General features: G+C 50.0%; 2 protein-coding genes across 4 annotated transcripts in view; one reads left to right on the top strand and one right to left on the bottom strand.

Annotated features, from left to right (window-relative positions):
• Positions 1-3107, top strand: part of Grhl2 (grainyhead like transcription factor 2) — an 84976-nt gene extending 81869 nt beyond the window's left edge. The window contains exon 16 of the mRNA XM_027431486.2: positions 1001-3107. Coding sequence (XP_027287287.1) covers positions 1001-1115 — 115 coding nt within the window. The 3' untranslated portion in view covers positions 1116-3107. The remainder of the gene's footprint in view (positions 1-1000) is intronic.
• Positions 3108-7178: 4071 nt separating this feature from the next.
• Ncald (neurocalcin delta) overlaps positions 7179-12563 on the bottom strand; it is a 384273-nt gene continuing 378888 nt past the window's right edge. For all 3 annotated transcript variants that reach the window (XM_027431388.1, XM_027431389.1, XM_027431387.2), the window contains one exon: positions 7179-9826. In XM_027431388.1, coding sequence (XP_027287189.1) covers positions 9729-9826 — 98 coding nt within the window. In that variant the 3' untranslated portion in view covers positions 7179-9728. The remainder of the gene's footprint in view (positions 9827-12563) is intronic.

Genomic DNA, 12563 nt, shown 5'->3' with positions numbered 1-12563 from the left:
CGGACCAAGCATCTTGCCTGATGGCACCAGTATAAGAGGGTTCAGGGAGTCATTGCTTCTCAAACTAAAAGCTCTGACTAAAAGAATGAGATAGCCTCAGGTACTTCCCAGTCACGGAGAGAGGTGCTGAGGGGCGGCTTACTGGTTAAGAGCATGTGTTGCTCTTCCATGGGACCTGGGTTCAATTTTTAGCACCCACATGGTGGCTCATAACCATCTGCCATTCTAGTCCCAGGTGACTAAATGTCCTCTTCAGAACTCTGAGGGCACCACACATACACACATACTTACATACATAACATACATACATACATATATGCATATACATACACACACATACATACATATATATATATATATATCATACTTACATACATTCAGGAAAAACACAGAAAACAAAAATTAAATTAAAAAAATCACAGACTCTGAAAGAGAATTTTCTTGAAAGCAAACCACCATGGGGTAGGCAGCTGAGGAGAGGAGGGGTAGCTTGGGGGTGAGATAAAACCTGCTTCAGACCTAGCCTAGTCCTCACAGGCTGGGTGAACAGGGTGAACCGTAGACCTTGCCAAGTTGTTCCTTACTAGGAAATTACCGACTATAAAACTTATCTTTAAAGTTGCTCTGAAGCCCATGTGTGCTGTCTTTTACTGTACGTATGTGTTCAGCCAAGGGCGGCAGAGGTTTGTAATAAAAGTCCTCAGGGGCCGAACTACTTGGGCTGTGATTTTTGTCAGTAGCCAGCGACGGTTTGGATCTCGGCTGACTTCTCTGACGCCAGGGTTGACTACTGTGTTAAAGTATAAGTGTTGGACCAGGTGATCTCAGAAGCCCTGTTTAATAAGAAGCCATGAAGGTAGTTCAGGGAAACCGAGGCTCCGTTTTCTTTAACCTGGTTGTGGGGGGAAGGGACTAGAAGGTTGGGGAGCACCCAGCCTGACGGGTACCCTTTCACTGAGCCCTCTGTTCACTGGCTTTGTTCTCCCCCACTCCATGGCAGCATCCTCGTGAACATGGACGACAACATTATCGAACACTATTCAAACGAGGATACCTTCATTCTTAACATGGAGAGCATGGTGGAGGGTTTCAAGATCACACTTATGGAGATCTGAGCCCTGACACGAGTCCCCTTGACAGGAGCCTCCTTCAGTGCACTCCTTCCTGGGATAGATAGGATACTGGCCGCCCCCAGAACCTGGAGATCCGTCTCACCCGCCTCACAAGACTGTTACAAGACTGCTGGGAAGGGGGCGGGGCCCAAGGCCCCGGTGACCGTCAATGTTCGACTCTTCTGTTTGCTCCCCATGGAGCTGAAGCCTGAGCCCCTCAGCAAATTTCTTTGGGCCTGTCAGGTCCTTATTTATTGCCCATTTCCCCCCCTAAGAGCCCGGAGTCCAGGCCCTCCGGGACTCTACAAGTTACTGATAGCTCCCCCTTGAAGGGAAACGCACCCAGTCCACTCATCTCTGAGGGCCCGGGGAGCTGGTGTGTCTTTTTTTCTTACCTCTCTGCATCTCCTGAATGGATGGACCGGACGAGCTGCTTCAGTGTGGCAGGCTTCTTCATGTGCGGGGTGAGAAGGGCACCCACTTCCTGGCCCCAAACCTCCAGATAGCTCTGAGGAAGGTCATTTTACTAAATACCTCCAGGGGTTCTCAGCAAGTAGCCACTGGGCCTTGCACAGGAAGACGTTCCGATAGCACGTCAGTGATAAGGAACACAGAGTGTGCCTGGTGACCATGTACATACTTTGTACATAATATCGCAATAATATATTTTACCTGTGGTGTGTGGGCGTGTTTACTGCCACTGGCCTGGAAGAGACACATACCTAGACACTCAGAGAATCCAGGTGGTACCTTGGCGTGTCATGTGACTGTGGTGATTGCCAGGATCGACTCTCCATTGGGCGGCGCCTGAGGACTTGTTTCCCGGTTCCCAGACGGAGCCCTTTTTCCTCAAATGTGACTGACTCCCTTGAGGCCGTCACATTTTTATCTCCTGGCGATGTCTGGGAAAGGCCACGCTGTCAGTGCCTTGTTTCCCTTTGGCATGGGGCATCTTAAGCCTTTTGCGAAGTTCCTGCAGGGGTTTGCGCCGGGGCCCTGTGGCTGGGCCCTGCTGCAGAACTGCTTGGCCGTTGTGGGGATCCTGGACACTGTGGTGCCTCACGGTTTACAAGCATGTCCTTCATCTCAAGTGGCCCCTTTGGAAACCCCGCTGCAGCCTTGCGAAGCGAGCCAGCAGCTCGGCTGGACTGTGATGCTGCAGCAGATGTTGCTTCTGGGGACCAGAAGCGGTGGGGCTATCCACGCAGGCTGTGGAAAGCCTCGCGAGCCCCCAGCACTTCTAAAACCAGCTTTGGGGGCGCACACCAGAGTTTCCTCCTTACCCTTTGGTGGTCGAGAGAAAACTAACCTGAACAGTCACACGCGAGCATGCCCCGTCGTGGGCCGCAGCTCTCTGTGAGTGGGCAGGTCGGTAGCTTACGGACTTGTATGTGCCCCCGTGGGCTGAGCACTAGTTTGGGTAGCCAGGCGCATCTCACTCCAAGGCCTGGATGATGGGACAGCTTCCATGGAAAAGTCCAGATTCGTCTGTAAAGCACTTTGATGTCTTACCTGGAGGCTCCGTCCTCGGCTCCTGCCTTCTTGCCCCATCTGCCCCTTAGGCCCAGAGCAGCTGAGGTTGACTCGAGCCCAGCTACTCCTCTCCAAAGCTGGAGGCGAACTGAACCGGATGGAGAGTAGGTGCCGTAACGAAGAGGATCCCAAGAGATAGCAGGGACGCCTTTCTGAGAGCCCCGTACTCCTTATTCTTTGTGTTGCCAAAGGTTTGCATCCTGCGCTCAGCTCCGCTCCAGCCCCCTCCTCCACTCCTAACGCCATTCCTTGAACCAGCAGCTTGGGGACCCTCCAGGGTACTGGCGGGTGTCTGATCTAAGATGGACTAACTCTGTTGGACATACGCATGCTCTTCAGCTCCTGGGGTTAGCTCAAACCGTGACTGGCTGATCTTACAGGTGCGAACAAGGGTCCCTTGCGATAGACATCACCAGAACAAGGGATAGAAGCCAGTGACACAGAGTGACAGTGTCAGGAGGTCCTGGAGTGTCCCTTGGGGGACTTCCATGTGTCTGCCCCTTGCTGTGTTAGCAGAATTTTGAGAGTCATGTCTTGAACAAAAACACTCCAGCAAGATAGAAAAGCTTGCCTCGACTTTGCCCTGAAAAATCTCACCCAAATAAAGGTTTTTTGTTTTTGTTTTTGTTTTTGTTTTTGTTTTTGTTTGTAATCCATAAAAGATGGGAGGATGCATGAGGCCAGAAAGTGTTTTTGATCAATGACCTTACATTGTTGAAACTTCCCTGGTGTTTAGATATTGGAACCGACAAAAAATACACAGTGGGCTGTCATGTTTCAAATCAGTTCCTAAAAGATATGTGCTAGCTAATGCAGGAACCTGGGGAGCATGAAATGAGTTAAAACATTTATTTTTTTTTCCTTCGTATTTAACAGTCATGGAAAAGCAAGAGGAAAAGAGGGTTTGTGCCAAATTCTAAGAATGGCTCTTTCTGAAAGGTGAGGCAGGGGAGATGAATATGCCTACAGTTCTGCTCCCACATAAAAAAGAGTAAATGTAACTTAATAGTTTTGTAAATGGGAAAGGGGGAATCTATAAACTATAAATATGTTATTTTATTTTTTTGTACATTTTTAAGAAGAAAAATAAATAAATATTCGTAACACGTGTCAAGCAGCAGCGTCTGATTTCTTTGTGGTGACCACTGGTGCTCTTTTCTGTGAGGTGACTGCCAGTGCTCTTTGCCTTCGATGAAGAATCTCTGTGGTCTGGGCTGCTCTTGCGCCTTCAGGCCCCTGTTTACAGTGGAGCATGGACTGGCTGCCGCCCTCCCCCCCCCTTATACCAGGCTAAAGTGAGAAGAGGGTCAAAGGGCATCAAGAGGCCTCCAGTGTGGCTCTGGAAGGGCCCAGCACAGCTGCTCGTGACTGGTCTCATGACCCTCAGGTGGGTTCTGTGTACCCACCTGGGTTCTCCCCGGCACTCTGATTCCCGGAGACTCTTCCTGCTGTTTCACACCGGTGCCGACCTCTACAGAGAGGCTAAAGTCCCATGGCTCGCACTTTAATTCCGTACCCACATTTCCTGAGAGTACCACCTGTTCTGGGGCTCCTGTGGTGCCCACCGAATCACAGAGTCATTGACACCGCCCCAACTGTGTCTTCAGTGACTCTCCCGAGAGCAGCCACCCCAGTGTCGTTGACGGCACCCTTCTCTCCAGGCACAGCGCTAAAATCTTGTCCTGGCTGACATCAACCCCAGAGGGACCCTTGCCCACTGTGCTCACATCAGGGAAGAGCAGGCCTGAGGTGAGGGGTGTGTATTATAGAAACTTCTGGAATGAGATGGGCCGTAAGCTTCTTTATGACTACCCAAGTCCTTCCTCTTCCTCAGGTTGGACTGGTCTTCACACCTGCCTGGATGGGAGGTTTGGGGGATACGATTGCTCGCTACATCTCCCCCTTTTCTGTGGCCCTCACAGTGAACTGTGCTCGTCACACACGCACACGCGCGCGCGCGCGCGCGCACACACACACACACACACACACACACACACACACACAGAGCTCCCTGAACTGTGGGAGTTCACTTGGTGCTACATTCCATTTGTTCCCAAGGGTTTTTTTGTTTGTTTGTTTTTGTTTTGATTTTTCAAGACGTGATTGTTGCTGGAGTTTCTTGTCCTGCCTGATCCCGCTGCCCTTCTCAGCCCCCCAAAACCACACAGGTGCCATATTAGTTATAAAACCATTGGCCGATGGCTAGAAGCGCTTCTTATTGGCTAGCTCTGTTTTATTAATTATTAACCCATTTCTATAAATCTATGTATTTCCATGTGGTCTTGGCTTACAGGAGAACGCCCGGACCTGTTACTCCTTTGGCAGTTACATGGCGACTCTCCAAAGTGTCTCTCCCTGCCTACCTTTTCTAGAATTCTCCTTGTCTCCTAGTCCTGCCTCTGTTCATTAGCCGGTAAGAGGAACAGATACAGAAGGACATCCCCCATCACACAGTTTCTCTGCAGGTCTGTAGACCAGGCTGGCCTCAAACTTTCGGAGATCCACCTAGGACACACCGCCCCCAGGAAGACAGGCAAATGACCTCACCTGGCTCAACTTCTTCAATAGCAGGATCTCATCACTGTGCTGGGCTCGTGCTGCATGTCCGACGGTGCCCCCAGTCAGTGTAAGGGTGGAAGGGTTGGAAGTGTATGAGACTTGGGGAGGCATTGTTAGCAAAGGACTGGACCACTGGGAGGGGAGCACTTGACCCACGATCCATTGTAAACTTCTGTCCTACCACAAACACCACTAAAAATATCTTTGCTTTTACCCGATGGAGAATCAGAAATGTTCTTTTTCAAGTGATCTGTTGTAGTGGCATCTTTCTTGCACAAGTAAAGCCTGTCTGGGCGTCAGAGAATGGAGCTTGCCACTAGCTAACCATAGAGGTCTGGTGGTGTGTCCTGGTGAGTACTTATATTAGCACATACTAATTGCATTATATTTGCATACGTGTATAATTAGGTCCTATTCAGCCCTCATTCTTGCCTCCCTCCTACTCCTACTGTCTCTTCCTCAGCTACCGTTAAACTGCAAATAGTTCCTCGGGGAGAGGGTGGAGTCGTGAGTCTCTCCCCATCTACCACTCCCATCCGTGAGGGACTGTGGATGGGCCCAGTCTTGGGCACCAGAGTGAATATTTAACTAAGGTTAGCAAGCTTTCACCATTTCTCCCAGAGAAACACTAAAATATTGGGCTCTTCTCTGACAATTCATTCCCACGGCCTGGATGGTCTGAGAGAGCTGCCCGGTGGTCAGCGCCTTATTGTCACCGTCTTTGCATCCCTAGGGGTTTCTGGGGCCGTGTACCTCACATCAATGCCCCCGGTATGACAGACTCCCAGACGGCCCATTATAAGGTAGAGGAGGGGTTGGCTCGCGCTTCCATGGGTTGTGGAGAGCACTGGGAGGGCAGAGACTTCTGGAGCAGGAAGACTGCAGTGGTTACTTACTCTTACCTGTGTAAGTTCTTCCCTCATAAGCACCTATTTGTCATTAGTCTTGGGTTTGGTGACCTCTTTTAAATCCCACCTTCAGTAGGTATGGAGGCTCCTGGCACCTGCCTTCCCACCACCACCGCCATGAATGACTTGGTGTAGTTTGAACAGTGTTTGCGCATAGAGACTGACTTCGTGTAGTAGGAAAGGACTCCACACCTACTCGGCAAAGGTCTAGTTGTCCTATTGGGAGCCACTGTAGGTCTATGAGGAGACACTGTAGGTCTATGAGGAGACACTGTAGGTCTATGAGGAGCCACTGTAGGTCTATGAGGAGCCACTGTAGGTCTATGAGGAGACACTGTAGGTCTATGAGGAGACACTGTAGGTCTATGAGGAGACACTGTAGGTCTATGAGGAGACACTGTAGGTCTATGAGGGGTCACTGTAGGTCTATGAGGAGCTCACTGTAGGTCTATGAGGAGACACTAGGTCTATGAGGGGTCACTGTATGTCTTTGAGGAGACACTGTAGGTCCATGAGGAGACACTGTAGGTCTATGAGGAGCTCACTGTAGGTCTATGAGGAGACACTGTAGGTCTATGAAGAGACACTGTAGGTCTATGAGGGGCCTATTGTAGCTCCCACTCTAGGGAGCAAGAGAGTAACCCTTGTTCATATAGCATTAGCCTTTTGGGCTGCAGTCATGGTCAGTGAGCGCAACAGAATGTGAAGGGCATTGGGGGGGGGGGTACAGGCTTTCCATCATATCTCTTCCACAGAATCTTCTCTGACAGAGTGGGAAGGGAGAGGGTTGCCTGGCTTTCTTTAGGCTTTGCCTACTGAGGAGGAGCTTGCCTGGGGTTTTGCTTGTGTTCCTCATGTTTGGGGGAGTAGAGGAAATGGGAGGGAATGAAGGCCAACCTGGGAAGAAAGGAAGAAAAACAGGCAGGAGGGATGGAAGGAAGAGAGAAAGCCATACATGGACCAACAAGGCTTCAAAACTCTTCCAGCCCCAAACCTGGAACCTCCCCAAGACACACTCAGCTGGGGCAGATTTAATAAGGAAAATCTCATGTTCCAGACAACGATATTAAATAATGAACATGCTTTAATGCCAGGCAAGAGCTATACAACCAACTTACAACGGGACCACACCTCGTAGTATGACATACATATTATTGAATCCACTTGTAGCAAGTTCCCCTGGGGTGTACTGCTGGGGTGGGACAGCACCCACAGCGACCCTTCGCAGTCTTACGTGAGGTACAAACAGTCAACTTTGAAACATCCTTCAAGTCATAAGCCATGTAGTCCAGTCCATAAACAACGCTGGCTGCCTTTACTTGGAACAAATCAGGTTTCATTTCCTCCAGATAATCCGCAACAGAGCTGCAACAATGCCTCACCTGAGTGACGTCTTCAGGCACCCAGGCATCTGGGAACCGTGAAGCCCCTTGGTCAACATGCGTAAAATTAGATATACTCATACCTCCCTGGGGAGAGGTGGGGTGGAGCCGGGAGAATACAAGCAGGTGTGTTATGTCTGTGTGGCTGGCCAGTTCTGGGACCTCTGCATGCCTTCTGGGGACCACAGGGCTCCTGATCCATGCCTGTGGACCTTTCATTTCCCAATAGCTGGAAGCCACCTTCTCTAGTTCCCAGCTCTGAGTTCTGGGAAACGCTGGGTCTGGCTCAACTTGAGGCAGAGCCCAAGTGGATTCTCCAGCATCAACTGATGCCATTCATGAAATGCGAGCCAGAAAGAGGAATGCAGCCCTCAGTTCAGACTGGGATAAGTGAACAGTGTGCTGGGTCCCTGACTTGTTGGTGCTCCACAACTTATGTTCATTCTGCAGTTCAAAAAACAGACTTTACCATGTGGCCCACGGGATTTGGCAAGCCTCGGCACAAAACGTAAGGAAATGCCACTAGGAAAAAAAAATGCAGATTACAGAATTCCAGCACACAAAGAGATTCATTTTAATCCACTATTCAAGTTTGAACTTGAGGCGTTCGGTCCAAGTGTCACCGTGGGGGGTGGGGGGTGCTGCAGGCTGGCAGGAACCTGTGGGCATCACTCTCCTTGCCGTTGTGTTTATCTTTTTGTGGTTCTTGTTCTACAGGAAGTGGGTTGGCAGGGGAAGGAGACCTTCCTGCCTCTTAGGCAGGTTCTGCCGCCGACACCCTTGAGTATCTGGGCCTTCTGATGCCAGCTGTTTGTGGGGCTTTGGCCTGTCTGTGGCCGGAAGTTCTTACTTCCAGCCCTCGTTCCAAAGTAGTGTACATGAGGTGACCAGCCCAAGCAGCAATTTGACTTTGCTACATGCAAAGGACACGGTGAGGGGCAGTGCTGATGGGATCCCCATGGGCCTCGGGCACTGCAGGCCCCTTGCTGGCTCTAACAGTGGGTGAACTGCCCGGCTTTTCCACACCTGACTCTTTGAAGGGCACCTGGGGCACCTAGATGAACATTCTAGGTGTGGCTCTCCCACCAAGGATATGGGTTAAACCACTAGGAGGTCCTGTCTGTTTTTCGAGTCTATGGAACATTCATCTGCTCAGAAAAATGTTACCCGTGCTGGTGCGCTGCTGTGCCTTGGCCCCTGTCTGACAGTGTGGAGTGCCCCATGCAGGACAAGACGCTGGGAAACCCACGTTCCTCATGTCCCCCTGCAGCCTTGACTCTGGAAAACCATTCAAACATCAAAGCTGGGCCCTTACATCATTCCTTTGTAATTTTATGGAGTATATAAAATATACTTGTTGACTGGTACATTTGTGCAAAGACAGGTATGACTTGAAAACAAGACATTGACATTCATTGTAGTTGGCTTCACAATAAGTCTTCTGTAAGATTGTATTAGCACTTATTAAACATGCATTTACAAGGCAAAACACTTAATTTGGTCTGCAACACCCAATATTGTATATACAGCAGTCTTTATAAATCACAAGTAGGGAGTTAGATGGGTCTGGTTTTAGAATCTGTTACCATCTGTGTGTTATTTTTCCAAGGAACTCTTATTAGCTCAACTTGTGTAAACCTGTGTGAAAAAAAAATAGCTGAGCCATCTTTGCTCGTCTCCTGTTGATTTACCTTGAAATGTTCACAGCTTAGAAATGACAGCCTGCTGGGGTAGAGAGGACAGTGGGCCTCTTCCAGAATGTCCCAGCTTCCTTTAACAGCCATACCCCACAGGGTAACCTGTTCTTAGGAAACCCAGCCCCAGGTGTCCGCCATCGCCCTGAGGGCATGTGTGAGACATGCCCATCCTAGGAGTTTGGTCTTTCAAACAAAGCCCCTCCAGGTTGGGTGGAATACCCTTCTGTTGCCCCCAAGTCTTGGGTTTTTAAGACAAAGACATTAGAATCGGGGTGGGGGGGCAATAATGATTAAAAAGCCATCCAACGGGGAATGCCACAAAGTGTGCTCATAAGCTCCACAGCACACGGGGCTCTGGACATTCCCACAAAATGTCCACAACAAAAGAAGCAAGAGGCAAAGGTGTCACAGGAGGGCGCATCTGACCGAAGAAGGGACAATGTCACCATCAATATTTTTGGCAAAAAAAAAAAAAAAAAAAAGTTTAACCGCTAATCAGGAGACACGAGCAGCTATAGCGTCCTTGGGGTGCAGGGCTCAGAACTGGCCGGCACTGCTGGGGTCGCACTGCAGGAGACGCACGATGGATGGGTCGCTTTTGGCCCCTCGGATGAATTCTTCCAGGGAGAGTTTTCCTAGGAAGCAAGAGGACCAGTGAGTGGCAGCCCATGGTCCTTTGTACCGCAAACTGGGAGCCGCAGGAGTCCTCAGTAGAAGCCGGAGACGATGAGGAAGGAGGGAACCTCACTTCTCTGTTCACCATGATATCACCTTCCAGGACCCAGGGCTTGGAGAGGATGTTGGCTTACCCAGACCTGAATCTCTGCCTCTACCTATCCTGAGGGACCCACTCTGTCTGAGGAGCGAGTGCCCCCCTTGTTTGAGTGTGCCAGGCTCCCGAAGCAGCAGGGCTGAGGCGGCCACTCTGTATTGGCATACTCAGGTTTGCAGCAGCAGACTCCTCCCCTTGGGTGAGCAGAGCATGAACCCAGGTTCTTCCTAACAGGTTTTTGAAGACAGTAGCATCGTACCCAAAGCCAGGAGAATAGATAGAGGGTGTTCCAGATGGAGGGTGACCCACCGGTCCCTCTACCCAGCTGGCTTGAGACAGGGACCTGCTCCCTCACACAGCACCCTCCTGTCTCACTATTTGCCCAAGCTTTCTTTTGACTCTAAGATCTCTTACCTCTGCCTCCTGGGTAACCCCTCTTCTTCCTCAACTTTCTCCCAGTAAAGGTCCTCTGTCGCTGTCATTGTGGAGAAGTGAGCAGAGGATGCTTTTTCTGTTTCTGGCCTTCCACAGTGGCCCTCTGAGTGAAGTGACTCACTCACTAACAAATTTGGTCTAGAAAAGCTGGGCACCCTTGCCCAGCTGTGCCCTTTCTCCTTTCCCAGATACTTAGCCCCGTCTCCCCTTCCAGAGACAGTCATAGGCCTGCCAGGCTCCTCCTGTGCAGCTCCTTAGCCACTCTGCCCAGCGACCTGCTCAGGTGCTGTGGGGCGAGGCTGAGGCTGGGAGCAGAAGCGCCACTAGAACACCTTGAAGTCTCAGGCGCCGCCGGCGCTGGAACCACAAGCTCTAGCTAGAAGGCTGGGCGCCCAACATGAACTCTCGGCTCTCTTGCACAGACACCCATGTGACTTGCCTGTAGATGCAGAGGCCAACAGTGAAAGGCAAAGGCCTTTAACTAAGAGGACTGTGATGACAGCTCCTGGTGAGAAGGGACAGGGGATTCAGACCTGAGGCCCCCGAAGCCAAGCCCTGAGCTAAAGCTGTGAGTTTACTGGGTGCTCAACAACCACCCCTCTCCCATCATTGTTTCCATCCCCATGGTTTTCTTCATTTAAACAAATCTTTCTTTAGCAAAGCCCGGGGCAGTGTCGTCAGCTGCACATTGGAATGGTAACCTAGCCAGGGCCCTTTCATCCTGTAGAAACGGTCCCCGTGGTCTGTGAGCCACACATCTGGAGGTGTCTTGTCTCATCCATCAGTTCTCCTTTAAGGAGAAGGCTGGCTCTTAAAGCCGTAGTGTTCCCCAGACTACCAAAACCTGTGATTCAGCACCAGCAAGTTCATTAACTATTAAAACAATCCCACGTCTGCTTACACTTTGCAGAACAAACCATGCGCTGTGAATTAAAGCACCTGAAGGGAGTCAGGGTGCATGCAACTGCGGAGGAAACAGCAAACAGACTGGCTTGCACCTCGAAAACCAAGATTCTCAGGGAGCTGGCGCCCCACGTGAGAGGGTAGAAAGAGGCTTGCTGTCTGTCTGCAGAGCCTTGTACTGCACACATCAGCTTCCCACGGGGCCTGGTCCATTTCTACACTGCTGAGAGTCAACATCAAGAGCTGTAGATCTGGGGCCAGTGAGATGGCTCAGTGGGTGGAAATATCTATCTGCCACATAAACCCAAAGACTTGAGTTTGACCCCTGGAACATATGTAAGGGGGGGAGGTGCTGGATTCATAACGCTGTCCTCTGACTTCCATACATGTACCATGGCGCGCGCGCGCGCACACACACACACACACACACACACACACACACACACACACACACACACACACACACACACGCACGCACGCACACACGTAATAATATGTGTAGAAATAAAGAAAATAAAATTTATGTTTTAGAGATGGCTCAGTAGTTAAGAGCACTTGCTGTTCTTTCAGGGGACCAGTGTTTGAGTCTTAGTGCCCATACTGGGTAGATCCCAACTCCCTGTAGTTCCAGTTCCAGGGGACCAAATACCCTTCTGTGACCTTTGTGGGTACCTGCATACATGGTACCCACATGGACGTGAATATACAAACACATAAATAACAAATGGATTTTAAAAAAAGGTTAAAGAGAGCTGGGAAGCTTTTGTCAGTGTTGGTCAGCCTTGACTCAGCTCTGTAAACTTGGGCACTTCTGAAGAGCCTTTCAAAAGATATGGCAAGAAAAATAAAAATGCCAAATTAATTTTGAATTTCAGTTGAGTAACTGATTAAGTATGTCCCAGATATTGGATACAGATATAGTTATCCCCAAAAGAAGTGATGCTTCCTCAATTGTTTGAACCTCTTGTATTCTACTCGGCAGCCCAATGTGCAGAAATCATGTTTATGTATTTATCTACTTATTTTGCTGATAAGGTTTCTTTACGTAGTAGCCCAGGCTGGCCTCAAACACGTGGTTCTCCTGTGTCACCACCACACCAGACTTGTCTATTTTGTTTGAAACCAACTTGCCTTTCTGCTCTGGTTTATGCATTCACTAGTTGCATTTCACTTATGGCCAGTGTCCTTCACCCAGCTCTGGGGTCCATGCAGCCACTGGTCCTTCCTGCCCAGCTTCAGGGCCCACCCAGCTCCTCTGGACC

This window comes from Cricetulus griseus, chromosome 10 (genome assembly GCF_003668045.3).
Source record: "Cricetulus griseus strain 17A/GY chromosome 10, alternate assembly CriGri-PICRH-1.0, whole genome shotgun sequence".
NCBI classification, from domain to species: domain Eukaryota; kingdom Metazoa; phylum Chordata; class Mammalia; order Rodentia; family Cricetidae; genus Cricetulus; species Cricetulus griseus.
This window is presented reverse-complemented; position numbering and strand designations above follow the sequence as displayed.